Here is a 27,671-nt window from a genome sequence, read left to right as displayed (position 1 = left end):
CCTATTTGTTTAAAAAAAATGCAGAATGCTATTAGACACTTAGAAAATCCGAAGGGTTGTCTTCCAAGTTTTAAAATAACTTCCAAAATAAATGCTCATGAATTGATAAGTAATAACATCACTTGCAGCAGTTTTAAGAAAAGAAATGCAGGCGTTGTTTTATTACTCATTAGGGCGCCACCTTTTCTCAAAGCATTTGCCATTTTTGCTGATGAAAAACACGAGCATTTACAAAATACGCTTAGCGTCAGTTTCAACTATTTTATTTACATCCCCAAAATTTTTTTAACGCAAATTTTCTTCAATGTAACATCGGGAAAACACTCTGACCAAGAGAAAGGAGAGAAGAATAAAGCAGAGAGGAGGCTGTCGGTGGAAACTCTGAGATCGAGCCCCATGGGGGTGGAGAAAGGGGTAACCATCAACGTACGGTATAAGCTATTAGGATATGTGCAGCCTCAGAGGCGATTGTTTTAGTAGCAATTATGGCCTTGAATCGTGTTTGGTTTACAAGAAACCGAGAAAGCGTAATAAACGTATTTGCCTTTTCAACTGCAAGTAATAACAGAGAACGAAAGGTTACCAAAAACAGATAATCTGAGTTAAATTTTCCAGTGATTTTACAGGCCAGGGTATGCGCCTGAATGCGGAACATAACAATGTTGGTCTAAAATAGAGTCAGGAATAGGAGAACCAAGCGGCAAAACCCTATGGAAAATCCCAAGGAATACCCCTTGGATACCAAGTGGTGTTTTGCGTCACGTGCGCTGAGTCACTTTATGGAATAACGTTTTGTTAAACTGTATTGTACGTTATAGTGCTTCCTTCACTACGTTGTTTTGCGTTATTGCCTTGCCTTGTCTTGCACTGAGTCACCGTGACGTTACGCAGAGTTCTTGACGAGAATCTTTCACTTCCAGGCTCTCCCCATCTGTGAACTATGATTTCTCTATGGTGGGCTGTTAGTAAACCTTGTCACTGAATTTTTATCTAACGGTAAAAACAACTCCATTGACACTACAAGTAAGTCCATGGAACAGAAGTTATACCTTCGTCTGGATCAGCTGTGGCTTTCACTACTGAGGTGTGGGGGTTATTAGGTAATCAATTTGCCTACAAATAACATTTTTCATATCATTAATCCTGTATTTCTCTAGTGCGGACTTCGACGACTCGGACATAGGCTCCTTTAAAGCTACCGTGACGTATGATGGTAATGTCACCTGGGTCGTTCCCATGGTGACAATGAGCTCTTGCCAAATAAACGTGCAAAATTTTCCCTTGGATGAACAGGTGGGTGATGTAATAGCACCTTCCGTTTATCCCACACACAAAAACAATAATTAACATGAGTGCATCACTGATTTCAAACTAGAAGTGGTAATAGTGGAACTATTTTGTCCTTCTTTAAATTACACAGTAAAGTCGTATAGATTTCAAAACTGACTCATAGACCACTTTCATAAATGGCTGCCGTATAAATATTCTTTTGTTTAAATTTAAATTAGCCCTTCTGGCCTCGCTTGAGATAATGTATTCTTTTGAATTTTGTACTGGAGAACGAGGCCAGTAGGGCTAATTTAAATTTAAACAAAAGAATATTAATCCGGCAGCCATTTATGCAAGTGGTCTACGATATTTCCTTTTTTCTGCAGATGTGTAAATTGACGTTCGGATCTTGGAACTTCGACACCACTAAGCTCAACATATACCCAGGTAGTGACACCATATTCACTCAACATTATCTTCCCAATGGAGAATGGCAACTGATCAGCGCTCGCTCTGAACGAAGCCTTATGGCACACTTCTGCTGCAAGGCCATGGTGTCACGAGTGTCGTATGTTTTACACATCAGAAGGCTATCCCAGTTTTACGTCACCAATTTCATTGTGCCTTGCGCACTTATCTCAGTGCTGACACTTCTGGTGTTTATGATGCCTGAAGGTCAGTAACTTATGCTCACTTCTTTCTAGTCTACCCGCCCATTGTGTAAGCCTAGCGAAGAAGTCAGGGAGTCAGTTAATCAATTAGCTAGTCAGCCAGTTGGTCAGTCGACCAAACAATAAGCTGTGAGTGAGGGATTAAGTGAGTCAGCAAGATAGTCAGCCGGACAGTCGAACAGTGAGTCAATCAGACAGTCGGTCGGTGAGTCAGTCCGTCTGTCATGGAGTCATTCAGTGGGTCAGTCCGTCAGTCATGGAGTCAGTCAGTCCGTCAGTCAGTCCGTCAGTCAGTCCGTCAGTCAGTCCGTCAGTCATGGAGTTAGTCAGTCAGTCCGTCAGTCAGTCCGTCAGTCAGTCAGTCATGGAGTCAGTCAGTCAGTCAGTCAGTCATGGAGTCAGTCATGGAGTCAGTCAGTCAGTCAGTCCGTCAGTTAGTCAGTCATGGAGTCAGTCAGTCAGTCAGTCAGTCAGTCAATCAGTCCGTCAGTCAGTCAGTCAGTCCGTCAGTCAGTCAGTCCGTCAGTTAGTCAGTCATGGAGTCAGTCAGTCAGTCATGGAGTCAGTCAGTCAGTCAGTCATGGAGTCAGTCAGTCAGTCAGTCCGTCAATCAGTCAGTCAGTCCGTCAGTCATGGAGTCAGTCAGTCAGTCAGTCATGGAGTCAGTCAGTCAGTCAGTCCGTCAGTTAGTCAGTCAGTCAGTCCGTCAGTCCGTCAGTCATGGAGTCAGTCCGTCAGTCATGGAGTCAGTCAGTCAGTCCGTCTGTCTGTCATTCGACTGATCAGTTCGTCTGTCACTTTGTCTCTCTGTAATTTAGTCAGTCAGTAACTCCATCAGTCAGACTGTCTGTCTCTGTCTGTGCGCCTATCTTTGTGACTAGTTGTCTTTGAATCAGATAATGCACTGACTGGTCAGTCAGATATTGTTCAGTCCTGCTCCCATTAAATGTCATCTAATTAATGCTAACTGTTTCTCTGTCTGACTGCCAGTACCACTATCATTCAGTCAGCCGGTCATATATCGTCACTAGTCATCAACCACTGCCTGCATGTATTCCCCAATATGAGCTTATTTGAGCCATTTAGCCAGCAATATCATTCCTACTTTAATCAATACTCTCTTTTGTGAAACTGATTTTCAGACACTGGTGAGCGGATGGCAGTCGGAGTTACAATACTCCTCTCACTAGCTGTGTTTTTCTTGATGGTGGAGGAGAAGATGCCAGTTTCGGAGAACCTTCCATTGATTGGTAAATACTACTGCTGTACAATTATCGAAGTATCGCTGGCCCTTGCTGCCATGTGCCATGTGTTGCGGTTTGTTCATCACCAGGCCCACGCATTACCAGATTGGATAAAGGTGAGGATGACTTCGAGTAACCTATTTTCTTGTAGTTCTTAAGCTCAAGGAACGCTAGCACTCTTGCTACCCGTTTGGAGTTAGCCGATGGCTTCGAAGTTTACGATAAGTATCTGTAAGGAATACTGAAATGAGATCATTTTTTCTTTTGTTTTGTTCTTAGAAATATATATTAGGATTCCTGGCACGAGTCGTATTCTACAGAACCGAACAAGTTAAAGCTAAGAACGAGCAGACACCACACATTAGAACACAAACCGACCCAAAGGATTTGCGAACATCCCGAGGGAGTGAAGCAAGTGAAACGGCAGTGCGCGTAACAGTAAATAAATGGAGAAAACGTGAGATCATGGAAGGTTTTTTTTTTTTTTTTTTTTTTTAATTTAACCCTGTCACTCCCAATATTTTATTAGTAATACTCCTTGCTGTCTACCATACCAATCATTATGAAGTTTATTCGTAAAATTTGGTGTTGAATCACCAAATAATGCCTAATTGATATTTTTCTTTATTCTCGTCACTTGTCTGCTTGATATTGCATTGATATTGTAAGCCGAGAAATTCTGTCTGCAACGGTTTCTTGCGGCTGATCAGAACTTTCGGCAGACATCAGACAGCTGAATTTTTCTGCTGACAAGGAAGAGCTCTTTCAAGATAAGCGTATGAGAGCACGCTTCAAAGTCATTGCTAACCTTGTTAATACCAAAATGCAATCATCCAATGGGATTACCCACAAGCACTGAGAAAAGTGATGACGATCCTTTGCGTAGAAATCAACAAAAGCTCATTTTTGAACGCACGTTAGATGTCTAAGGAATTTCCCATTCTCATAGTTATTTGATCAGCAGGGATTTGCTAAAGCAAAGGCATAGAAAAAACCAGGAAAGATTTATTACTCGACGTTTCGGGGTCATCGTGACTCCATTATCAAGAGACTAGTTTAAAAACATGCAAACATGTACATGTAACATGTAACATGCAAACATGTACATGTAAAAACATGTACCTTTCCTTATTTGCATGTTTTTAAACTAGTCTCTTGATAATGGAGTCACGATGACCCCGAAACGTCGAGTAATAAATCTTTCCTGGTTTTTTCATAGTTATTTATGGGTGAAATTATAATCAGAGTAAACTGACTCACAATTTTAAGAAAGGGAGAAAAAAAACTGAAAATAAAAAGTAAAAGAAATGAAAAGAATGGAAGACTCAGAAAGAAAAGGAATAGCAGGTAATGGGAGGGTAGAAATGTGACAGAAAGATAGAGGGAAAAATAAATGAAGTGCTAGAATTTCTGTGCTAGGTAGGAAAAGGATAAGCGTCCACTACGTGGGAAATTGGGACACACTTTAAAGGAGGGTAGAAAAACAATGAAAATAAAAAAATATGAAAGGAATGAAAAGAACGAAAGGCTCAGAAAGAGAAAGAAAGGAAGGGCCAGGAATGAAGGGTTAGGGTTAGGGTTAGGGTAGGATGCGGGAAAAAAATAGGAAAAAGAAGAAGAAAAAAGACAATCGTAAACGACAAGGGAAATTGGGACCATTATGTAACCCACAGATAGTACAACATATTTTGGTTCTTCATCGCTCTCTTCTTCTTCAAACAGCCTTACAAGAAAAGAAACCCGAACCTCCTGCAGCCGAGTCCCGCGCGGTCAAAATCCTGGCCGATAGTGTAAAAGAGCAGGAAAAGACAGACGAACTACAAGATGAGTGGGTCCTGGCGGCCAATGTGCTCAACAGATTCTTTATGTGGTTGTTTTTAGCCTCTGTTGTCATAACTCTCATTGCTGTGTTCTCAGTAGACACACGTTTTGAAAACTAAGCCCTAGGTATAAACTGAACATTCATTTGAAGTAACAGTCTATTTAAATAACCAAAAAAAAAAATTTCTTTTTCAGTGCAATTTTCATTTCCCTTTAAAGAAAAGTGATTACTCTTTAACAACGATGGAGATTTCTAATATAGCCTTTTGAGAGGGATACCGGCCGAAAAAAAAGAGTAATGATACCAAATTCTCATCAAGTGAAAATTAGGTTTTAGTTTTACAAGATTTTATGGAAGAATGTTCAACAAAGCAACGGATTTAATTATGACATAAAGTTATCCAAGGATAAAAGGGGTATAGAATGGACTTCAATATGTAAAAGGGTTACGACAGGTAATACCGTTATTCTTACATATTTCAATTTAACCCCTTCACACCCAAACATCAGTATGCATATTCTCCATACTGGTATCAAACGTTTCCTGCGGTGCTGACAAGGAAAATTCAATTAACAATCACGAGCTACTTTAGATAGTAATAATTTCCCTTAGCATCGTTTCTTTAATGTGTGATTCAGGGTGATATTGTAAGGAGAAATTAGATGCCAGTCACTCTAAAGGCTCAAAGGGTAAAGGTTCTCTCTAAACCACTGAAACCTTGACATGTTATTTGTAGCACTGAAAACGAAACTCTTCTATTGTCTACGGACTCTGTCTGCAATAAATAAACTCAGTAAAATTATAAATAAGAACAAATTAATGAATCTTAAATATGCCTACGACATTGGGTTCCTTTTCCTGTTTGTAATTGAACAAAGTGCCTGATTTATCTAACTTTTCAAAAAAGTAACCAGTGTCAATTGCAGCTAATTTCTTTAGCATTCCCACAAATAAAACCTTGATGAAGCCTAGACAGAAATGCAGTTATTGCTTTTAACAGTTCAGTCATTTGTAACATTACAAGTGAGTTTGGGTGTGTCAAAGTCGTGCAAAATAATTCGCTATAAAAAGAGAAATTCAATTTGAAATTAGTCTAGCTGTCTTCATTTAGCTTTCCTTCCATTTAGTTAAGGCGTGAATCAAAGCCAAGTGTCGTATCTAAAAGAAATCGAAACAAACATACTTTTTTTGAGACTTTAGGGTTTTACTGAATGCATCATGCAACAGTTTCAGTGTGCGATTACGCAGAGGTGGTGCATCAAGAAAGTAACGTGACTCTTTGCTGCGACACACGAAAATGAGTTGTTTTTTTTTAACTGATGCAGAAAAGAATTCAGAGATATGTGAGTAACAATAAAAATAAATGCACTCAAGAAGAATAAGAAAACGTTGACGAGGGAGGGCAAAATGATTTGTTTAGTATAACAAAAATCTTCAAATGGAACAACGAAATTCATTGTCTTGGAAACACCATCATGCATTAAAACTAATCCATAAATAACATCCACAAAGTCTTCCCTGTCCATTCCCTTCTCATCCCTTTCTGTACTACAGATAATGCTGCGAAGCCAGTATAAGGATTAATAAGTGGTGTGAACATTTGCTTTCTACTACTGAGGCACGGACCTGAGGCCATAACACAGGGTGGAGTCCATGGTTCTTCGGTCTCCCTCCCTCCCTCCCACCCTCAAAAACAACCTCGAACTTGATGCATGGAATGAGTTTGCTCGCTCTTTGGTAGAACGTACTGAATTTACAAATTCTGGCTCAGGAATTTGTATTTAAATCAAAACTACTTACACTTCTGCTCCTGTGATTGGATCCCGTTTTCTCACTACGCTACCGGTTCTAAGGATTGGCCGCCGGTTCCCTCTCTTCAAAGAAATGGCTACCACGAGGTCGATATTTTCCTGGTGAGAACAAGCAATCAAATTATTCAAGCTTATTACAAGTTTCTATATCCCTAACTATTTCTATGAAGCGGCAGCTGTCGGAGGAAAGTCACCACCAACTATCACACAAAACTTACCGAGTTCCTGTTCATAGCCTTGTTCAGTTCCTCGTGCGCTTGCAGCACAGTGACACCCAAAAGACTTGTGCCTTCCACATTTAGCAATTGGTCTCCTGTGCATACTCCGCCTAAGGTACAAAAGGGGCAAACAAATGAGTATGAAGTACTGTAAGTTTAAAGATCGATGCTGTTTCGTCAGATTAATTCCAACCAAAGCACTAACGAACAGTCTTTTTTTTATGATTACGAGTGATTTGGTTCAAAGAAAAACAGCTAAAACAACAACAATGACAACAAAAATTGTGATGTTGGGAGGATTTGAAAATCTTGATACTTTAAGTTTGCATTCTCAAATTGAGTTCACAAAACATCTGGATTGCACGTGATCTTTATCCGACGATGAAGCATAATTATAGTGCTGAACACACGCACGCCACCTTCAAATGGGCTAATTCTAACAGCGTGCGTGTCACATATACATACGACACAAGACCATAGCAATTTCTTTTGGCTTCGCTCTTCACCAGCCTCCAATCAACTCAGTGGTTAAGCATCTAGCGGGAAGTGGAAAGGTCACAGGTTTATTCTCATCGGTTTCTCCCCTTATAGCGTGTTTGCTACCAGTAGAACTCTTGTGTTGTATCGTGGTCGCTACATTTTTGCCTTCACCTTTTGATACCACAAGCTTTTCTCATTGCGCATAAAGCTGCCCCGACACCACATCATCCCAACTATGGAAGGCAAAATCATGAAATATTTGGAAATAAACCAAACCTACCATGCACCGCTACACAACCATGTTCTTGAACTTCTGTCACGAAAATTCCACCGTCACGCTCCTCTAGCTCTAGACCCAATTCAGACACCTAAACATTCCATGCCAAGAAAAGAGAAAACAAAAGGAATGGAGGTGTATCGTCATTTCGAACCCGATCGCGTCCATGAGCGCGTACTTGCGTCAGTCCATCACTGTAACCTCACCCTTGATATTCCTGTCACCCCTCCCCTGATACCCCCCTAACCTCGTCCCGGATATCATTGTAACCTCACCCCTGATTTTCCCGTAATCTCACCCCTACTTTCCCTGTCATCTCACCCCTGATTTCCCTGTAATCTCACCTCTGATATCTCTGTAATCTCACCCTGATATCCCTGTCATCTCACCTCTGATATCCCTGTCATCTCACCCCTGATATCCCTGTCATCTCACCCCTGATATCCCTGTCATCTCACCCCTGATATCCCTGTATTCTCACCCCTAATATCCCTGTCATCTTACCCCTGATATCCCTGTCATCTCACTCCTGATATCCCTGTCATCTCACCCCTGATATCCCTGTCATCTCACCCCTGATATCCCCGTAATCTTACCCCTAATTTCCCTGTCATCTCACCCCTGATATCCCTGTAACCTCATCCCTGATATCCCTGTCGCCTTGCCCCAGATATCCCTTTTTCGCGTACGCGCAAGACAATCGCAAACGACGTGTCCTAATAGTGAGGAGGAGCGCGTGAGTCTTACGTGCAATAGTTATTGGAAGAAACAAAGCCACATAAACGCTTAAACTTTCTCTCTTACAGTCGGTAAATAAAATGGCTTACCTTTTCAATCGACAAAAAGTGTGCTTCTCTTCCCTCCAACACATCATCTTCAAACTAGTGAGAGTAGGAAACGACAGCATTCAAAACAGTCATTCACATCTGCCAGCTGCAGTACTTTTTTCCTAAACCGAGCTCTGTACTACGAGGCCAATTCAGAGAATAACTCGTAGAGATGTCAAAACTTATCTCGAACTGTGGATCAGATTGTAACTCATCTGCAATGAGGAGCTGGTCCACAGAACATAAAACACGACAACTTTTTCCCCGTCTCTCAACTCAAGCTACACTTCAGTAAAAAACGGATGGAACAGTTGGACCATTCCCTTCCTTATTCCAATATTGGGAAATGGCGCGTTCTGCACTCCACGCAGCAGCTTCGTAAGCGTTGTAGGCCCGGGTCGGTGAGTGATTTTAAGAGCAGGTTTTAACGAACCCTCCCTTGGAGTCGTTAGAGCGTTTCTGACTTTGGAGTCCTTTGAACGTTTCTGACCGACTGAAGTAGGAAAACTGAGTAGCAAGTGGAATCATAAGCTCGGAGACATTGAAAAAACCGTAGCTTTTTCGTTTTCTCACAATTTTATTTTTGACTCCGTCGCTTGTGTTGATGAAAACTTGATTGCCGCAACCAAATATGGTAGACACACTCACACGAAAAACCTCTTTTTCACCAGATCATATGCGACGACGTCGCCTGCGACTTTAGTATTCTGCTTCCAATTCTCAACGTTTTATTTTCAACAAATTATATCACTACAAGCTTCTTACTACGACACAGATTCTAAACTTCATTGTTAGTGAAAACTAGCCTAAAGTAAGGCACTTAAATACCAATTAAACAATAGAGTGTTTCTGTCGAGGAACTATCGGTCTGGTAGTTGCCCCTTGGAAATTTGATGTTCTTAAAACAAATATGCTAGTTTTAATAACATCAAATTTCCAAGGGGCAACTATCAGACCGATAGTTCCGAGACATAAACACTCTATTGTTTTTATTGTTCACCACTAAATTTTCTTCTGCGCCTACAGCTTGTCACAAATGTCAATAATTCGCAACCGCACATTGGCTAAATAATACGTTATACCTGTCAGAATTGAAAAGTCACTGTTTTTCCGATGTGCCTAACTTCGCGGCCGTCAAACTATTCAAAACTTTTCATGGATGAGTACTATCAATCCAGGTATTTTCCGCGGACGGGCACTATCCATCCGGGTATTTTCCGCGGGCGGGCACTACGGGCTGATAGTGTCTCTCCACGGATGAACACTATCACGTCACGTGATCGATTTAAACCAATAAGAACCGGAGAAAATTTAGTGGTGAACTATAATGGAACATATAACGTACCTGTGTGTTACTAGGATGTGGAGCGTGAGGGCCGAGAGGGACGGGAGGACTGGGGGGAGGATGTACATCAGCAACTACGGTTTCCTCTTGGTAGTTTCTATTAGGTTGTGTGACTACTACTCGCACACTGGGAAAGAGATCAAAGACTCAGGCTGAGTATCAACACAAGGCAAAATACGTTGTAGTACAAATGATAGCGGTACATGATAAACTTTAACACTAACAACCCTACTTCTTTCGATCCATTTGTTGTTAAGGGCAAGCCCATTGACCTAGCTAGCAGTGCTAAAATACTAGGCCTTAACATCTCTAATGATTGAAATGGAATTGTCACATTAACTCCATTGTTAAGAAAGCTAAAAAGCGCTTGTATAGCCTATCTCAGCGTAAACGCTCTGTTCTTGGTACCCGTGAGTTAGTCCAGTTTTTCTGTACTTGTATTCGTCCGATTGCAGAGTACGCTTGTCCTGTCTTTCGCGACGGCCTCCCCGTGTACCTCTCCAACGAACTTGAAGAGGTACAAAAGCGGGCTATGCGCATTATTTCTCCTCTTTGCTCATATAATGAGGCCTTGGTTGAATCAGGCCTGACTAAACTTTCAGATCGCCGCCAGAAACTAGTTGATAAACTATTTAAGAATGTTTTACAGAATGAACAGAACAAGCTCCATGAGCTTCTTCCTGCTTGCAACACATGTACCTTTAACCTAAGAAATATGCAGAAGTTTAAGCCAGTTTTTAAGACGAACAGTTTACGTAATAGTTTTATTACCTTCAATTCCCTTAAGGCTTGAACGGTTTTAAATAACCGTTTTTTTAGAACATATATTTAGTGTCCTTATTGCTATTTTAATACATTTAGTCTATTTAACGTAATTATCAATATTTAAAATTTGTAAATAATCGTACAATTCAACTTTTGGTTGCAAATCGGTTATTAATAAACTATCTATCTATCTATCTATCTATCTATCTATCTATCCATCTATGAAACAGTTCGATACTTACGTTTCTGAGAATGCAGCTCTTTTCTCACTGTTTGGTGTCATGTTAACTTCTGAGGATTTGCAGGCAGGTTGAGAAGAGCTGAGGCTTTCCTCCTTAAATTTATCTGTTTCGTTGCCTAGAAAGCAAATTAGAGAACATTGATCGAGTAAAGGTAAAATTTATAGCCGTGAACAAGAAGTTCAGATGGGGAAGAGGCGTTTAAAACTTTGACATTGAATAAGACAAACCGTCTCAATGGTGGTAACCTAAAGCTCCAGACATATATATTTAACGCAAGTGCATAAGAGGATTTTGTTCCATACAAGAATTGGTGAACAGCGACAGCATTCTGTTTTCCAAGACGTCTGCATAAAGGAAACCTCGATTTTGTTCCATGTAAAGACGACTTCGGAAACGAATTCTGTAGCAAGGAACACTATCTTAAAATCAATACCAATGTCACTATTTGGACCAAAAGCGAGCTCCAACTCTTTTCCCCCTTCTTCCCTGAGGGGATAAAGAATATTCTAGGTGATCTTAATTTCAATGGATGGCAAACCTGCTTTTTCCTCCAAAGAGTTGTTGCCTTTTTCCTTTCCCTCTTCATCTATTTCCTTTGAACGCAGCAGTTGATTAAAGTGCATTTGTCCTTTGGCTTTCTCCAGTCTTTCTTTTTCCTCAGCCTTTCGAGTAAGGAGCTGTGTTTTGATGGCAAATTCTGGAAGAGCGTCTTGCTGCTGTTTGAGAATTTCATCCAGGATAAACTTTTCGGCTTCCTGTTTGGAGAAAGAGGAATTTTCAGGCAAGAAAAGTGCGCTGGCCAAGTACCTTAGCCACAATACCCGGGATCCAGCGTTAAAATGTAAGTTTAGGCTGAGGTAGTCGTATGGTCTTCTTTAGCAATACTCAAGAGCACTAAGAGTAGGAAGCTCCCCACTTTGTCACCCCAAAGCGGAAATGGGTACTAATAAACTGACAGAGACATCTGACAACATGCCGTGGAAAGGTTAGCTCAGAGGACTAGCATCCAAATGAGAAAATGCAGCACTTCTAAGTCGTGGACCGTGAAACCTCAACCTTCACTAAACCATTCATGCCGCAACGTTTTCATTTGCCCAGGTCCCAACTCTAACTACAGGGGCACAATAGAGAACCTACTGACCCCTTATGAACGCAACGTTTGCCACTGCAAATCTTTACATCGCGACGGAAGCTTAAAAAATTACAGACACGCATGTATCCAGATTGGGCTATACTTGGCTTAAACTTCTAGTTTAATCGTGCAAGTGACACGAGAATTTAAGTACCTTGCTATGTCGGAGAACAAGCTGTAATTCCTTAAAAGACTTAAGTAAGTAGACCGCCTGCAAAACAATTCATCAAATAAAACATAAACGAGGATCACCTACAACCAGTGTTTTAATTATTTTACCATTTAACAGACAGCTCACGGATGAAAACATATTTGAGATCCTGATTCAACGCTGGCTCGAGGTTGTAACTCTTGGAAGTGAGATCCAGCGACCTTGGGCCTTCTACAATAAAGGTGACACTGACCGTGTTCCGAACAACCTCAACCAATTTCTCGCTCCGATGCTATGTCACTGAACTACAGAGGATAATAATTACATAAGTTGCTTACCTCCGAATATCTCAATTTCATAATATTCTTGCCATTCACAGCCACTATCTGGTCACCGATCTTTGAAAAATGGCAACAGCCTTGTAAATACGCAATAATAACGTGCGGTTGTAAAAGAAGAAAAGGAACGGGGAAACACTCGGTATCACCTGACATCTGACGAGTGGACGCTGTTCTGTAACGCAAACGGTTTTAGATCCGTGGGAGAGGAGCGTTAGGGTGAGGATTAAAGGGGAACTGAAGCCTAAAATTGGTATAATGTTTGCATTCATTTCTAGTTAGCTTTAGAGGAGTAAGATAAAGTCTCGATATTCATTTTCGTTCACTTCTTGTTTTTTACGAGAAAATTCGATTTGAAGTTGCCTTTTTCCCGCTTTTGGGGCTGTAAGACCGTCGGCTCAAAATAGGTCAGCAGCGGTCGTTTATGACGTCAGTGGTGGGAACCAACTTAAGAAAAACAACTGTTACTATTTCATTTTCGTAGTTAATCCCCATTACAAGTCACGCAACTTCGATAACTCCATAACGAAACCAAATTTCTGTAGGAAGAGTACGGGTTTATTATCTTTCTTCCCCACCAGTGACGTAAGAGCGAGCTAAAATGACCGCTGACATCGCTTCTCTGAGCCGCCGTATTACGAGGCCAAAATACCACTTTAAACTATTTTTCCGAGGCGAAGTTGGGCCAAAAGACTGAAAAAAACCCTCGAACATTGCTATTTGAACTATAAGCTGCAATTTAAAAATGTTTCATTTTTAGGCTTCAGTTCCCCTTTAAGGGAGGGGAACAGGATCCCAAGAGAAAAGGTTTGTATACTCTCTCTTTATCTCAGGAAGAGAAGTAAGGATTTTAACATCACTCATTCACGGAGCTCACGAAAGAATAACAATTGCAATCTCTAAACAAAAACCGTTAAATATTTGTCGTAAGTTAAACACGTAAAAACATTTGGTATTCATTTATCATCATATTAACGCTTTAAAAAGTCACTTGGGAGTTTGGAACTTGGACCTTTACATCAGTCGAGTTTGCTTGTGACTTGACCTGTTGCCAAGTGCGCCAGACATGTGTTCCACATAAGTGATAACTTCTAAGTTCAACAAATGTTTTCATAAACCGTTAATTAATTGTCGTAAGTTAAACACGTAAAAACATTTGGTATTCATTTATCATCATATTAACGCTTTAAAATGTCACTTGGGAGTTTGGAACTTGGACCTTTACATCAGTCGAGTTTGCTTGTGACTTGATCTGTTGCCAAGTGCGCTAGACATGTGTTCCACCTAAGTGATAACTTCTAGGTTCAACAAATGTTTTCATAAACTCTCAATTCAACAGTAAATGGTCAATTTTGAGAAAGCTATGGTGACATGATTTCATTGATTTTACCAGCACGTACTAGTAAATAAAGATGAAGAAGAGAGGTTCCCTTTCAGCCTGAAGGTAATGCTTCAATTTTTCATTACTTCTATTTCGTTGTATATTTTTTATGTGTACTTTCGAAAAAAAAAACATCGTGACTTACTCGTGCTCCAGTCTTGTCAGCCAATGAGCCAGATGTCACTGAGATAATGAACAGTCCTTCTTTGCCTGGTATTCCATTTCTAACACTTGACAGCACGAAAAAAGCAGAAAATTGACCGAGTGTCACCACAAACAAAAATATGTTTGTATGAATGTGGAAAACATTCAGAGTAAGTTTTTTTGGTTGATTGCCAACAATATTGGGGATTACATTTATTTAGCAATGCTTCGCTTCGCTAAGCACCCCCAACCCTTTCCACCCTAACATCAGTATGCATATTCTCCATACTGTTCTCTATACATTTCCTAAGGTGCTAACAAGGAGAATTTGTTTAACAATCAAGAGCTTGTTTAGCTGGTGACCATTTCCTTTATTCTCCTGACCTTAATGTTGATTTCAGGGGTGATATTGTATTTAACAATTATTTGCCGAAGGCGAGGTGAATATCGTCGAATAATCCCCTCGACTTCGTCTCGGGGATTATTCGACATTATAACCCACTCATTAATTTTGGCGCGACTTTATTGGTTACTTTACGTCACGTGGTGCGAAATCACAGGACAGTTATCACGCAATAACCCCCGTCCATGTCGATATTTGTCCTCCGATTTTTTCCGTGAAAAAGAAACATAGTCAACACAAGAGTTTCAACTTTTCCGTTCTCTTATTTATATGTAAGGAAACCAAACTCGTTTGTTTTTTTGCTTGCGTCAATCACGCGCATTCGCCTTCAGATCTCCACTGGCTTTTTTACTGTGTTTACGAGCAGTTTAATTGCGATGTGAAAATTAATGGAAGGGTTATAAAATAATTAAACCCGTTCTGGCTTGCTGGTATGTCGGCTAATAATGTCCTTGGCTGAGACATTGTCCTCAAAATTTCATATTTGCCCTCGAAGCTTCGCTTCTCGGCCAAATATTCATTTTTCGGACAATCTCTCAGCCGCGGACATTATCAGCCGACATACCAGCCGCCCGAAGGGGTTTATTTACTAAATATTCACCGAACCTGAGGCGAATGATTGTTTTAGTATAATTTCAGAGCTCAACAACATAGAAATTTCTAAAAGTCATAACACTTTAGTATTATTTATTAACATTTTATTTTAACATTTTATATAAACCGCGTGGAGCGGTTGATATAGCGTGATATAAGGAACCGCTCGACCAATCAGAATGCTGGAAACTCTTTGCTCAGCTCTGAAATTTTACTAATGAGAAAATTTGATGCTGGTCACTCGAAGGAGTTGAACGGTTAACCAATCAGATGCAAACCAAAACCATCCTCAACTTGGTGGCTCGCATTTTCCCACGTCTAGGGAAGTTTGCTTATTTTTCACTTTGAGCTCTTGTGAAGCCAAGTTTCCTTTGTTCTGACTGGCTCTGACAATCAATTTGGTTTCTGTTTTCTGAAACACTTATTCTTCGCAAGAGTAACTGATTGAGAAAAGCAAGAAGGAACAGACAGTCATGAAAAAAGTGAACATGTTTTCCATAATTAGCCCATAGATCCTCACCTACATCCTATTCCCTTGGGTCCCACAACTAAGGTAACCTGCTTATCGTCAGGACCAGCCACAAATCTAGGTTCATCTATGAAATCTCCTTCCTTGATCAGATAATCCTAGAAAAAATTCAGCCACTTCACTTCACTTATTCAAGGCAAAAAAAAAGTTCCCAGATACTCTACTCTTTCCATAATCAAATGATCACCTTGGTTTTTGCGAAGTAACGTCCTCTAAAAATTTAATTTTGAATGCTCCCATCTTGAAATCAACTTAGCAAATGTAACATGGCAGCATATCCATGACATCCCACACTTCAAACCAAGTAGGCTGCACCCAAAGTATAGTGGATGCTTCACAAACAGCGGTTGGTGTCGTAATTACAAAAAAAAACTATTTGTTATAAGGCAAGAATTTTGTGTTGCTCCTATTTGTGTAAAAAGATTAAAGAGAGATGAGAATAGAGGTGTAACATTTTGTTTCTTCAATTAAGATAATCATCCAGGTTGCTAAGCAAAATTCACTTAGTTCCACCACTGCAGATTTCCATCAGAATTATGCACAAAAAATGCAATACTTTTCTTTTAAGCTTTTGTTGGTGGAGATTTTAGATTTATGACAAAATGATGCTCTGATTTACTAACCAGTAAATCAGGATGATAATAAACGTTCTCTTTTCCTTCTGCAGTCTCCCATGTGATAATATTATGTCTGATGAAAAATAAAATAAAGTTTAAATACCATTTAAGAATATGAAAATTATAATTGGCATAAAATTTATCAAACACTTTAAGGAAAACTTCAACAAAAAGGAGGAGCACTGTTGACTTACATCTTACAGGGAACTTTTCCTGTAGCTGTAAAGTAAAGGAGAATTGAAACATAAATCATCAACCTCAATGCAGTTGTATGCATATGTGTAGTCTAAAGGAAAAACCTAAGTCCTTCACCAGATGTGAACCTCACACCTTTGGATTTCCCATTTTGATGCAGCCTAAGACAGTGCTCTTTAGACTTTCTTGATGACCTGGGACCTACAAAATCATGTATTCAGTCTATATGTGACTAAATACTGCTACAATTAGTGGGAGGTGCAGTGGCCTCATGGTTAGTACTCAGTCTATACAAGACTGCATACTGCTAGGATTAGTGGGAGGTGCAGTGGCCTCATGGTTAGTACTCAGTCTATATGTGACTGCATACTGCTAGGATTAGTGGGAGGTGCAGTGGCCTCATGGTTAGTACTCAGTCTATATGTGACTGCATACTGCTAGGATTAGTGGGAGGTGCAGTGGCCTCATGGTTAGTACTCAGTCTATACAAGACTGCATACTGCTAGGATTAGTGGGAGGTGCAGTGGCCTCATGGTTAGTACTCAGTCTATATGTGACTGCATACTGCTAGGATTAGTGGGAAGTGCAGTGGCCTCATGGTTAGTACTCAGTCTATATGTGACTGCATACTGCTAGGATTAGTGGGAAGTGCAGTGGCCTCATGGTTAGTACTCAGTCTATACAAGACTGCATACTGCTAGGATTAGTGGGAGGTGCAGTGGCCTCATGGTTAGTACTCAGTCTATATGTGACTGCATACTGCTAGGATTAGTGGGAAGTGCAGTGGCCTCATGGTTAGTACTCAGTCTATATGTGACTGCATACTGCTAGGATTAGTGGGAAGTGCAGTGGCCTCATGGTTAGTACTCAGTCTATACAAGACTGCATACTGCTAGGATTAGTGGGAGGTGCAGTGGCCTCATGGTTAGTACTCAGTCTATATGTGACTGCATACTGCTAGGATTAGTGGGAGGTGCAGTGGCCTCATGGTTAACACTCAGTCTATATGTGACTGCATACTGCTAGGATTAGTGGGAGGTGCAGTGGCCTCATGGTTAGTACTCAGTCTATACAAGACTGCATACTGCTAGGATTAGTGGGAAGTGCAGTGGCCTCATGGTTAGTACTCAGTCTATATGTGACTGCATACTGCTAGGATTAGTGGGAGGTGCAGTGGCCTCATGGTTAGTACTCAGTCTATACAAGACTGCATACTGCTAGGATTAGTGGGAGGTGCAGTGGCCTCATGGTTAGTACTCAGTCTATACAAGACTGCATACTGCTAGGATTAGTGGGAGGTGCACTGGCCTCATGGTTAGTACTCAGTCTATATGTGACTGCATACTGCTAGGATTAGTGGGAGGTGCAGTGGCCTCATGGTTAGTACTCAGTCTATATGTGACTGCATACTGCTAGGATTAGTGGCAGGTGCAGTGGCCTCATGGTTAGTACTCAGTCTATACAAGACTGCATACTGCTAGGATTAGTGGGAAGTGCAGTGGCCTCATGGTTAGTACTCAGTCTATATGTGACTGCATACTGCTAGGATTAGTGGGAGGTGCAGTGGCCTCATGGTTAGTACTCAGTCTATATGTGACTGCATACTGCTAGGATTAGTGGCAGGTGCAGTGGCCTCATGGTTAGTACTCAGTCTATACAAGACTGCATACTGCTAGGATTAGTGGGAAGTGCAGTGGCCTCATGGTTAGTACTCAGTCTATATGTGACTGCATACTGCTAGGATTAGTGGGAGGTGCAGTGGCCTCATGGTTAGTACTCAGTCTATACAAGACTGCATACTGCTAGGATTAGTGGGAGGTGCAGTGGCCTCATGGTTAGTACTCAGTCTATACAAGACTGCATACTGCTAGGATTAGTGGGAGGTGCACTGGCCTCATGGTTAGTACTCAGTCTATATGTGACTGCATACTGCTAGGATTAGTGGGAGGTGCAGTGGCCTCATGGTTAGTACTCAGTCTATACAAGACTGCATACTGCTAGGATTAGTGGGAAGTGCAGTGGCCTCATGGTTAGTACTCAGTCTATATGTGACTGCATACTGCTAGGATTAGTGGGAGGTGCAGTGGCCTCATGGTTAGTACTCAGTCTATACAAGACTGCATACTGCTAGGATTAGTGGGAAGTGCAGTGGCCTCATGGTTAGTACTCAGTCTATATGTGACTGCATACTGCTAGGATTAGTGGGAGGTGCAGTGGCCTCATGGTTAGTACTCAGTCTATACAAGACTGCATACTGCTAGGATTAGTGGGAAGTGCAGTGGCCTCATGGTTAACACTCAGTCTATATGTGACTGCATACTGCTAGGATTAGTGGGAGGTGCACTGGCCTCATGGTTAGTACTCAGTCTATATGTGACTGCATACTGCTAGGATTAGTGGCAGGTGCAGTGGCCTCATGGTTAGGACTCAGTCTATACAAGACTGCATACTGCTAGGATTAGTGGGAAGTGCAGTGGCCTCATGGTTAGCACTCAGTCTATATGTGACTGCATACTGCTAGGATTAGTGGGAGGTGCAGTGGCCTCATGGTTAGTACTCAGTCTATATGTGACTGCATACTGCTAGGATTAGTGGCAGGTGCAGTGGCCTCATGGTTAGCACTCAGTCTATATGTGACTGCATACTGCTAGAATTAGTGGGAAGTGCAGTGGCCTCATGGTTAGTACTCAGTCTATACAAGACTGCATACTGCTAGGATTAGTGGGAGCTGCAGTGGCCTCATGGTTAGTACTCAGTCTATACAAGACTGCATACTGCTAGGATTAGTGGGAGGTGCAGTGGCCTCATGGTTAGTACTCAGTCTATATGTGACTGCATACTGCTAGGATTAGTGGGAGGTGCACTGGCCTCATGGTTAGTACTCAGTCTATATGTGACTGCATACTGCTAGGATTAGTGGGAGGTGCAGTGGCCTCATGGTTAGTACTCAGTCTATATGTGACTGCATACTGCTAGGATTAGTGGGAGGTGCACTGGCCTCATGGTTAACACTCAGTCTATATGTGACTGCATACTGCTAGGATTAGTGAGAGGTGCACTGGCCTCATGGTTAACACTCAGTCTTTATGTGACTGCATACTGCTAGGATTAGTGGGAGGTGCACTGGCCTCATGGTTAACACTCAGTCTATACAAGACTGCATACTGCTAGGATTAGTGGGAGGTGCAGTGGCCTCATGGTTAGTACTCAGTCTATACAAGACTGCATACTGCTAGGATTAGTGGGAGGTGCACTGGCCTCATGGTTAGTACTCAGTCTATATGTGACTGCATACTGCTAGGATTAGTGGGAGGTGCAGTGGCCTCATGGTTAGTACTCAGTCTATATGTGACTGCATACTGCTAGGATTAGTGGGAAGTGCAGTGGCCTCATGGTTAGTATTCAGTCTATACAAGACTGCATACTGCTAGGATTAGTGGGAGGTGCACTGGCCTCATGGTTAGCACTCAGTCTATATGTGACTGCATACTGCTAGGATTAGTGGGAGGTGCACTGGCCTCATGGTTAACTCTCAGTCTATATGTGACTGCATACTGCTAGGATTAGTGAGAGGTGCACTGGCCTCATGGTTAACACTCAGTCTATATGTGACTGCATACTGCTAGGATTAGTGGGAGGTGCACTGGCCTCATGGTTAGTACTCAGTCTATATGTGACTGCATACTGCTAGGATTAGTGGGAGGTGCACTGGCCTCATGGTTAGTACTCAGTCTATATGTGACTGCATACTGCTAGGATTAGTGGGAGGTGCAGTGGCCTCATGGTTAGTACTCAGTCTATATGTGACTGCATACTGCTAGGATTAGTGGGAGGTGCAGTGGCCTCATGGTTAGTACTCAGTCTATATGTGACTGCATACTGCTAGGATTAGTGGGAGGTGCAGTGGCCTCATGGTTAGTACTCAGTCTATATGTGACTGCATACTGCTAGGATTAGTGGGAGGTGCAGTGGCCTCATGGTTAGTACTCAGTCTATATGTGACTGCATACTGCTAGGATTAGTGGGAGGTGCAGTGGCCTCATGGTTAGTACTCAGTCTATATGTGACTGCATACTGCTAGGATTAGTGGGAGGTGCAGTGGCCTCATGGTTAGTACTCAGTCTATACAAGACTGCATACTGCTAGGATTAGTGGGAGGTGCAGTGGCCTCATGGTTAGTACTCAGTCTATACAAGACTGCATACTGCTAGGATTAGTGGGAGGTGCAGTGGCCTCATGGTTAGTACTCAGTCTATACAAGACTGCATACTGCTAGGATTAGTAGGAGGTGCAGTGGCCTCATGGTTAGTACTCAGTCTATATGTGACTGCATACTGCTAGGATTAGTGGGAGGTGCAGTGGCCTCATGGTTAGTACTCAGTCTATACAAGACTGCATACTGGTAGGATTAGTGGGAGGTGCAGTGGCCTCATGGTTAGTACTCAGTCTATACAAGACTGCATACTGGTAGGATTAGTGGGAGGTGCAGTGGCCTCATGGTTAGTACTCAGTCTATACAAGACTGCATACTGGTAGGATTAGTGGGAGGTGCAGTGGCCTCATGGTTAGTACTCAGTCTATACAAGACTGCATACTGCTAGGATTAGTGGGAGGTGCAGTGGCCTCATGGTTAGTACTCAGTCTATATGTGACTGCATACTGCTAGGATTAGTGGGAAGTGCAGTGGCCTCATGGTTAGTACTCAGTCTATACAAGACTGCATACTGCTAGGATTAGTGGGAGGTGCAGTGGCCTCATGGTTAGTACTCAGTCTATACAAGACTGCATACTGCTAGGATTAGTGGGAGGTGCAGTGGCCTCATGGTTAGTACTCAGTCTATACAAGACTGCATACTGCTAGGATTAGTGGGAGGTGCACTGGCCTCATGGTTAGTACTCAGTCTATATGTGACTGCATACTGCTAGGATTAGTGGGAGGTGCAGTGGCCTCATGGTTAGTACTCAGTCTATACAAGACTGCATACTGCTAGGATTAGTGGGAGGTGCAGTGGCCTCATGGTTAGTACTCAGTCTATATGTGACTGCATACTGCTAGGATTAGTGGGAAGTGCAGTGGCCTCATGGTTAGTACTCAGTCTATATGTGACTGCATACTGCTAAGATTAGTGGGAGGTGCAGTGGCCTCATGGTTAGTACTCAGTCTATACAAGACTGCATACTGCTAGGATTAGTGGGAGGTGCAGTGGCCTCATGGTTAGTACTCAGTCTATATGTGACTGCATACTGCTAGGATTAGTGGGAGGTGCAGTGGCCTCATGGTTAGTGTTCTCGACTACAGATTGAGTGGTCCAGGTTTGAGTCCTGGCCGAGGACATCGTGTTGTGGTCTTAGGGAAGACACTTTAATTATTACTCTCACAATGCCTCTCTTTACCTGGGTGTTTAAATGTGTTTTGCATGAGTAGATCATGAGAGAGAGGAAATTTTGAGCTTAGGGTTAGTGCCATTTGTCATGAGTGTAAAACACAGTATCAATGCTAAATACTCACTTCTTACTTTCAGGAGAAGATTACTGTGTGACCTTAAGATGTTGACTACCTCTCCATGTGTCGCTTCCCCAAGGTATAATCCATTAATACTTAAAATCTCATCACCAGCCTGTAAGAGAGAATTAACAAATGATGTAAAGTGTTACATTTCAAAATGAATTTAATCACAAAATTATTTCAAACTAGACTTTTCTTTTTTTTGTCCTTAGCTACAGTTGCATTTCTACATTCTTGAAATAAAGTAACATACGAATCAAACTAGTTTGAAAATATTGAATGTCTTAAGTCATTTGAAACTACAACTGCTACATGTAAATATACTAGCCAAGGCTCTAAATTTAATAGAAACGCAATTGTTATACAACTATGTAAACTTAAGCCTTGAATGAGACAATTTCTTTTTTTTTCCAAATTGTTTCATTAGAAAGATGTACTGTGGAATCCAATACAAACACAATGTATGGACAGCTACAAATGAAGAAATGCCACACAAAGGGATGCAATGATTTCCCAAACACAACAACAAAGGAAGCCATACTGTAGGTTTGCATGTAAGTGAACCAGTACCTTCAAACCAACAATATCTGCTTGTGAACCCCGTGAAACAAGAGATACAAAGATTCCAACGCCATGCTCTTTACCTGCAGCATAATTTTAAAAATTATATACTAATGCATTACTTAAGACATTTTAGGTACTGCTCTTGTCAAAACAAGGCCCCAATCTCAAATAGCCCACCTCTCTTCCTCCCCCTGATTAAAAATTTCATAACAGGCAGTACACCTACAATGAAGGCAGCAAATCAAAATAAAATGTTCTTGTAGTTTGAAGCCTACATTTGTTTACAACTAAAATGTTAGAGGTTTCTCAAACCTACAAAGAAATCTATACAGCACACAGTATGGCGGACGGTCAGAACTGAAATTTAACATCTTATATTTAATCTAATATTTTTAAATGTCTGTAAATAATGTTAACCTTCTATAAATTTACTTCACAGAAAAAGAGATCCTTTATGGTACGCTGTTCAGTATAGTAGGTATTCATGAATGTATGTACTTTTATTATCCAACTACACCTGGACGAGTACAAATAACACCATAGATGAGTACAAATATCACGTGGTATCTGTACTCGTCTATTGTAGTACCGGTTAAACAGGTTTTCTCGCATCGCGCAAACGAAGAATTGGATTGTAGGTACGGGGAAAAAAAAAAAGTGGCGGACAATTTGAATCATGTTTCCGACGACGAAGAGTCAGAATGGCTGGCAAATATAGGTCCAAGTTCATTAGATGAATCAAACGAAGAAAAACAGCTTGACGACCAGAAAATTTCTTTATTTAATGAAGAAAATAGAAACAGCGACACAACAACATGCCAATTCTGTTCCGCTTCACATACTTCTGTCACACATTCTCCGTAAATAAATATCTGCGAAATTCACCCGCACTGAAATAACAGTTTGGCATGTTGGATAATAAATTACTTATTAGACGTTTTGTTGTGTAGTATTGCTGAGTATTTTTACTCTCATAAAAATACTCAGTGATACTACACAACAAAATGTCTAATAAGATATATGTATTAAATGCTAATGCCCCCTCCATGAAAGAAAAAAAAAAAAAAGCTCCCTCCATGATAGAAAAAAACAAAAAGGCTCCCTCCATGTAACTGAAAGCATTTAATCCTTTTATTCTCAAGATCTATTTGTTAATTCTCCCCTCTTGCTGCTAAACATTTCCTTGCAAACTAGTAATGAGAATATGGTGTTAGATTAAGATATCAAGTTCTACGTATGATGCACGATCCTCGCAGTAGAGAGGCTTGAACCACATACAGGCCTGATCCACGTACAGGCCTGATTTTTTTCAGGTCTGATTTTCGCTATTGCATAAATAGCGCTCTCTACTGTGAGGATTGTGCATCATACGTATCTAATATCACAGTTCAAAATATATGAACTTCCTATATTCATTGTAGATCAACTTCTACCGGATAAGTTTGAATATTCTCATTACCTGTTTGGTAGATAACATATGGATATTGTTAGGAGAAGTTACATGTTAATCATTTATGGGAGTTTAAGGGTTAATTAATATTTGCCTCCCTCGATTCAAGGACTTAGAAAAGCACTGACAGTTAATAATCATACATTAAGTGTTTTGGTTATCATTTTGTGTCTTCAGTCATTTACGAGCACAGGGTTACCTCCTCGAACACTAAATCCAGTGGCATTATTCCCAAAGTGCTGCATCTTGATAAGACGTATTCCATCACTGAAATAAAATTACAATTAAAAATTGTGATATCTGCAGGGCTCAGCACTAACTTTTCAACTTACTAGCCAAGTGGCTAATGACAACCTAGATGTCATGACAATTTATTAGTTTGTTTACAAGCCAAACTGGCCAATGGAAATCAAAAGCCACAAGCCAAAACTGAATTTCTACTAGTAAGTGGCAAGTTGGCAACCATTAGTGGCAAGTTGGCAACCATTAGTGTCAAGCCCTGATCTATGATCAGAAAAAAACCATTGCGCACAGTTTCTGTTCTCACAAAAATTTATACTCTCACAAATATTTGCACCTTGAGATTATTGCAGTGGTAACTTTAAGAAGATTTATCCTCACAGTAACATTGATACTTTGATTGAGACAATTATTACAAATTTTCAACCTAAATTTGGTATACATGTGGTTCTTGGACGTAAAATTTGCAAGAATTCAACAAAGTGCAACTTACACAAAACCTTTGTATGAAAGCGATCCTCGCAGTAATGAACCCTAATTATGTAGTAGTACATAAGTAGTACTCATTATTGCCAGGATTGCTTTCATACATTTCTTAAAAGGGAAGTACACATATAAAATTTTGATACATTCAAATTCATTACACAAAACCTTTTGAAGCAAACCCTCTCTTAATGTACCAACATCTTTCCTCAGTTTTTATGGAATTTTTTTTTTTTTTTTGCCTTTTTGAACAATTGCTGAGGTTACCTTGTTATAGGCTAACCATTTCACAAAAATAATAAAAAACCATGGGTTTGAACAGCTATGAACATCAACACCAAAGGATAACCACATGAAATTCAATAATTTCATGTAGAATTATCTTTAATAATTCAAATTGTACACCTTGGTGACTTTGGAATCAAATTCTGGTAGGTAGTGGCATCCGTTGGCTTAATCACATGCCTACAGTGTATTAAAGATGTAAAATAGTGATTAATAATACATATCAGTCCTGTACTAATTACAAGTACAATGAATATTAAATATACAATGTATATTACACAAACAAGTGAATGTATACTTCTATGAGTATTAAACAACAACAAACATATGAAACATATGTGTGAACTGCGGTTATGAGACGTATATGAGAACGATCCTTCGCAGTAAAGCACTATTTGAGCAATAGTGAAAATCAGACCTGAAAAAAAAAATTTCAGGGCTGTACGGGATTCGAACCACTGACCTCTGCGATACTAGTGCAGCGCTCTACCAATTGAGCTAACAAGCCAACTGGGAGCAGGCCATCAAATTAATTCGATATAAACCCGTGGATGATAAATCAAACAACAACAAACATATGAAACATATGTGTGAACTGCGGTTATGAGACGTATATGAGAACGATCCTTCGCAGTAAAGCACTATTTGAGCAATAGTGAAAATCAGACCTGAAAAAAATTTCAGGGCTGTACGGGATTCGAACCACTGACCTCTGCGATACTAGTGCAGCGCTCTACCAATTGAGCTAACAAGCCAACTGGGAACAGGCCATCAAATTAATTCGATATAAACCCATGGATGATAAATCAAACAACAACAAACATATGAAACATATGTGTGAACTGCCGTTATGAGACGTATATGAGAATGATCCTTCGCAGTAAAGCACTATTTGAGCAATAGTGAAAATCAGACCTGAAAAAAATTTCAGGCCTGTACGGGATTCGAACCACTGACCTCTGCGATACTAGTGCAGCGCTCTACCAATTGAGCTAACAAGCCAACTGGGAGCAGGCCATCAAATTAATTCGATATAAACCCGTGGATGATAAATCAAACAACAACAAACATATGCCATACAGCCCTGAAATTTTTTTCAGGTCTGATTTTCACTATTGCTCAAATAGTGCTTTACTGCGAAGGATCGTTCTCATATACGTCTATGAGTATTATTACACAAAATAATTTGTTATCTGTGTTACTCATTAGGGAGGGAGGAGTCAGTTTTTCAGCCTCTAATATCAGTGACCCACACCTGAGGTGCCAGGGACTCTCTTTTGTTGCACTGTCCAGGTGATTCTGACTGCAGTCTGTCACTCAGTGACTGCTTAATTGACTGGCTTATTTACTGAGTTGCTGACTCAAACAAACTGACTGAAGAACCACGTGAACAACTGACAGACAGACTGACTGACTGACTGATATAAAAAATAAAAAAAAAATAATGATTAATTACAAAAACACCTTACCTCACTTCTCTGAAGAGTGGGTATCTCTTGGGAGTATTGATCACTGACTTGAGTTCACTGACAAGTTTTTCAGGTGAGTTTGATCTACATGCAACAAAATATTTCACATCTGAATAAATGTTAGTACTAAACTGTGGTACTGCAATACATTTACTTTACAGTTATGTAATTCAGTGAACATACATAATCTCCTTGGAAATTAAACATATAGAGTCTCCCATTTCAATACGACATATCATAACTACAGTGCAATAGGACTCCACTGGCTTTCATTGCCATCATTACTTTGGCATCACTGTAAGTGCTAGAATACAGTCTCGCAATTGTTTCACCCTGGGAAATTCCTTTTAGCTGGCTTCTGAATGATTCTCGGAAAATAACCTTAGTGGTCATCTCCGCTAAGATTTATTTGTAGCATTGAAATATCACATTTTGGTCTCCAAAGGTAGAGTACCTCTAAGAGGTACTCTACCGAAATCTCGTAATTTTATATACCTCATTTCAACTTAGAACTTTATATTCGTAATTTTTTTGTTCCAGAAATTGCATCTCCATAGCCACAATCTACCAAATCTGCTCCTACTTCACTCACGCCGTGGGCAAGATATTTTCCGTACAACCCCAAATTACATTATGCAAAAAGCTCACTGCTAAAAGCAAGCAAGGTGGAAAAAAGATGATTATCTTTCTGACTAGGGCTTTGTTTTAGAATAGTATGGCACGGCTAGCAGCTCTAGCTTAGCATGCATCCCCATTCCAACGTATTTAAGTTTAGATTACTGAAAGCGAAGCCAAAGCAACAGCGATTTAAAAGTTACTTTGAAACTTACGATTGGTATCCCTTCAGGGCTTCATAAAATGAAACTCTTTCTTCATCATTCTCAATTAAGATTCTAACCTATAGAGATATGTGGTACCGTGAGCTTCCAAATTTGTATTCCCAACTTAGATCATCTTAGTTGGGAATAAAAATATGGCTTCTAACAACTTCACAGCTGGCTAAGCGTTCTCAAAAAAGAAAGTTCAGAGGTTTTTTACCTTATTTTTAAATTCTGTAGCATGTTTAGACAAAGTAAATAGATTCTCCTGCTCAAATCCTCGCCTCATATTTCTCTTACATGGCAAAAAAAAGTGCTGAAAGAAGACGTAACTCGGACAACAACACAGTTTAACCTAAGCCGCAGTAAAGGAAAGAACAGAGTTAGCAGAAGTCTGGTTA

At 40.5% G+C, this 27,671-nt stretch overlaps 2 protein-coding genes and 1 long non-coding RNA gene across 5 annotated transcripts in view; 2 read left to right on the top strand and 1 right to left on the bottom strand.

Moving 5' to 3' along the window:
* Window positions 1-6,403, top strand: part of LOC111323263 (acetylcholine receptor subunit alpha) — a 12,147-nt gene extending 5,744 nt beyond the window's left edge. The window contains exons 5-9 of the mRNA XM_022926575.2: window positions 1,158-1,293; window positions 1,656-1,944; window positions 3,083-3,300; window positions 3,464-3,641; window positions 4,907-6,403. Of these exons, the coding sequence (XP_022782310.2) occupies window positions 1,158-1,293; window positions 1,656-1,944; window positions 3,083-3,300; window positions 3,464-3,641; window positions 4,907-5,124 (1,039 nt within the window). The 3' untranslated portion in view covers window positions 5,125-6,403. The remainder of the gene's footprint in view (window positions 1-1,157; window positions 1,294-1,655; window positions 1,945-3,082; window positions 3,301-3,463; window positions 3,642-4,906) is intronic.
* LOC111323267 (harmonin) lies at window positions 1,282-27,671 on the bottom strand. 3 transcript variants are annotated; one of them, XM_088735128.1, is made up of 21 exons: window positions 27,491-27,671; window positions 27,283-27,350; window positions 26,453-26,536; window positions 25,104-25,163; window positions 24,175-24,242; window positions 22,532-22,605; window positions 21,965-22,073; window positions 16,455-16,479; window positions 16,267-16,333; window positions 15,635-15,741; window positions 14,119-14,203; window positions 12,593-12,652; window positions 12,258-12,314; window positions 11,510-11,726; window positions 10,972-11,086; window positions 9,965-10,091; window positions 8,620-8,673; window positions 7,796-7,883; window positions 7,036-7,145; window positions 6,807-6,916; window positions 1,282-3,413 (listed from the first exon to the last, which is right to left on the bottom strand). In XM_088735128.1, the coding sequence occupies exons 1-21, from the start codon at window positions 27,557-27,559 to the stop codon at window positions 3,401-3,403; spliced, it is 1,767 nt and encodes a 588-aa protein (XP_088591254.1). In that variant the 5' UTR covers window positions 27,560-27,671; the 3' UTR covers window positions 1,282-3,400. The 3 variants fall into 3 exon arrangements, with proteins under 3 accessions (XP_088591254.1, XP_088591253.1, XP_088591256.1); XM_088735127.1 differs by lacking the exon at window positions 1,282-3,413 and adding an exon at window positions 5,368-6,164 and having other exon boundaries at window positions 27,491-27,669; XM_088735130.1 differs by lacking the exons at window positions 1,282-3,413; window positions 27,283-27,350 and adding an exon at window positions 5,368-6,164 and having other exon boundaries at window positions 27,491-27,662.
* On the top strand, window positions 22,086-25,269 carry LOC148722435 (uncharacterized). Its single transcript, XR_015992206.1, has 2 exons — window positions 22,086-22,515; window positions 22,965-25,269. It is a non-coding gene; the product is annotated as an uncharacterized LOC148722435 (long non-coding RNA).

Source organism: Stylophora pistillata, chromosome 10, assembly GCF_964205215.1.
Source record: "Stylophora pistillata chromosome 10, jaStyPist1.2, whole genome shotgun sequence".
Classification (NCBI taxonomy): domain Eukaryota; kingdom Metazoa; phylum Cnidaria; class Anthozoa; order Scleractinia; family Pocilloporidae; genus Stylophora; species Stylophora pistillata.
This window is presented reverse-complemented; position numbering and strand designations above follow the sequence as displayed.

Excerpts from the sequence above, each read along its gene's own strand:
- LOC111323267 (XM_088735127.1), bottom strand. The coding sequence starts at position 27,559 with ATGAGGCGAGGATTTGAGCAGGAGAATCTATTTACTTTGTCTAAACAT. Across the intron at positions 16,334-16,454 it reads GGAAAAGTTCCCTGTAAGAT|ACATAATATTATCACATGGG; the intron begins GTAAGTCAACAG and ends ATTTTTCATCAG. Across the intron at positions 15,742-16,266 it reads ATTATCATCCTGATTTACTG|GATTATCTGATCAAGGAAGG; the intron begins GTTAGTAAATCA and ends AATTTTTTCTAG.